The sequence below is a fragment of the Poromitra crassiceps genome, assembly GCF_964638095.1.
Source record: "Poromitra crassiceps genome assembly, chromosome: 23".
In the NCBI taxonomy this organism is placed as follows: Eukaryota; Metazoa; Chordata; class Actinopteri; order Beryciformes; family Melamphaidae; genus Poromitra; species Poromitra crassiceps.
In genome coordinates, this window is record NC_139639.1 from 6,256,182 (window position 1) to 6,258,681 (window position 2,500).

Genomic DNA, 2,500 nt, shown 5'->3' on the forward strand with positions numbered 1-2,500 from the left:
AACGACGTGGGCGTCAGTAAATACGTACGTTGGTGACGTGGTTTTCCTGTGCAGAAGCATTTGATGACGAGTTGCGAGTGACGTTCAAATCAAATTTGGTGAGTCTGCGCTAGGGCTGTCACTTTTTCCCAAAATAAAGTTCGAACGAACTTTAATTGCCCGAAATTCGTTTGAATATATTCGAAGTTTTTTGGTTAATTAAATGTTTTTTTGTTTTTTGTTTTTTCAGTCCAGGCCACCGGGCATCAGCCCGACGTGTTAGCTTGGACGCTCACAGTCACAACACTGCCTCACAAACTTGGCTGCATCCAACTCGAGACAACTTTTCAGACCCTGGAGACAATCTTTCTCAGAAGAGACTAACGCGACAAATCTGGAGACTTTTTCTGACATGGGATTAACATTACCAGCAAGCAGCAGTTGGTTAATTTTGGTTCATAAAAAATAAAATTAAAAAAGTAATAAAAAAAATCAAAAAAAATCGAACAATCAATTTACATATCGAATACGAACCCCTCCCCCACATTCGAAGTTGCATTCGAATTTCGAATGAAAAGTGACAGCCCTAGTCTGCGCGTCCACACTGAAGTCACATCAGTCGAAAGCAGATTGGAAACTACCTCCATATGTGGTTTGGGACAAGTGACACAAATCAGACTTGGAGCATCCAGACTCATTAAACCAATCTGGATAAAGTCATTAATAGGTCACTAAAGTTCACAAATCAGATTTGGCCTCCTAGTCTGAACATGGCCTAAGGCAGGGATACTCAACTTGCTTTGCCCGGGGGCCACTTTCGTGAAATGATAGAAGGCCAGGGGCCAGTTAATAAACAAACAGTATACAGTATACAGTTCTGTATCGGATTGTAGGTTTTTGGGGTGTCAGCCGGAGTTTAGTCTGACAATGTTGTGCATGACGGATAGTTAGTTAGGTTAAGTTAGTTAGGTTAAGTACATACATAAGTGCCTGGGTAGTGAGCAGATGTCAGTATTTGACAATTTGCAGCTAAATCATAGATTATTAACAGAATTGGAGTATTGGCCAGAATGACATGAACATGTGGACACTTGAAGGACATGTGGACATGTGAAGCCGAGCTTGTTCAGTCTGTGTAGTGACGATTCAGATGTGTTCTCGAATATCCCAGCTAACACTCCTGATGTTGTTGTTGTCAATCAAAATCATAGAGAGGTGTTTGTTCTAGAGGTTGGCTGTACCTTTGACCACAGCCTAGAGGAGGCCTTTCTAACCAAGATAATGAAATACCAACAGCTAGAACAGACCATTTCACAGCTGGGCTACAGGTGTAAACTTCTAGTTTTCATATTTGGTAGCCTAGGTCATGTCAATAAGCTGGTTGTGAGAGGCCTTCAGATGGCTGGTCTCCCAAAGAGAAGGGCCAAGCAGTTAGCGAGATATTGTTCAATATCTACTATTATCGGCAGCCACTCAATATGGAGGAGGCGCTGCTTTTTGTACCCATGAAGTGGATACTGACCGCTATCGTGCATTACAGTATAACTGTATATATCAACCTGCCATGTTATCATCCTGTGTGTTTATGTGTATGCATTATTGTGGTTGCCGTCTGGGCACTCATGTAACTGACTGACTCCCAGCATTTGACTGCACTATTACTGTTTATGTCCTTTGCATACTTGTATTTATGTGGACATAAATAAATATTTCAAATGTGTGTGTGTTTTGTGTGTGTGTGTTGTGTGTGTGTGTTGTGCGCAGCACAGAAGTGGATGTACGGAGGACTGGACAGTAACATGCTTCTGCAGTACATCGCCTGGGTCACCTACCCTGTGGTGCTCATCACCTTCTCAGCAGGCTTCACACAGATACTGGCTCCACAGGCTGTGGGTAAGACGCACACAGACACCAGTCACTTCAACAGTCCCATGCATATTCATGTGTGTGTGTGCATTTCAAATTCATGCACACATGTCCGTGTTTGAATAATGGAATTGTCTCTGTAATGCACCATAAGGCCTTCAAGGACACCTGCTTCTCTCGTTAGAGGTCACAGAGCCGTGGGCTCGAGAGTCGACATGATTGGCCGATCTCGGGGAAAGCAGCTCTGTTAGAAAAGCCATGAAATAGAACACGAGCGGTGATATATGCATAGAGAAAGCTGCATGAATATCAATCAGCATTTTAGTGCCTTTTCCCTCCTCCAGCCATTCCCCCCTCCCTGCTCTTCTTTCATTCTTCTCACCCCCCCTCTGCTTAATGGCTTTCCTCCGGCCCGCTTCATCATCCCACCTGTGATCTCTCCTCTCTGCTTCATCATCCCACCTGTCATCTCTCCCTCCCTGCTTCATCATCCCACCTGTCATCTCTCCCTCCCTGCTTCATCATCCCACCTGTCATCTCTCCTCTCTGCTTCATCATCCCACCTGTCATCTCTCCTCTCTGCTTCATCATCCCACCTGTCATCTCTCCTCTCTGCTTCATCATCCCACATGTCATCTCTCCCTCTCTGCTTCAT

The 2,500-nt window shown here is 44.4% G+C and overlaps 1 protein-coding gene across 1 annotated transcript in view; it reads left to right on the forward strand.

Annotated features, from left to right (window-relative positions):
* The window catches only part of clcn2a (chloride channel, voltage-sensitive 2a), a gene marked incomplete at both ends in the record, with an annotated part of 74,703 nt that overhangs the window by 45,987 nt on the left and 26,216 nt on the right, over positions 1–2,500 (forward strand). The window contains one exon of the mRNA XM_083659631.1: positions 1,744–1,872. Within this exon, the coding sequence (XP_083515757.1) occupies positions 1,744–1,872 (129 nt within the window). The remainder of the gene's footprint in view (positions 1–1,743; positions 1,873–2,500) is intronic.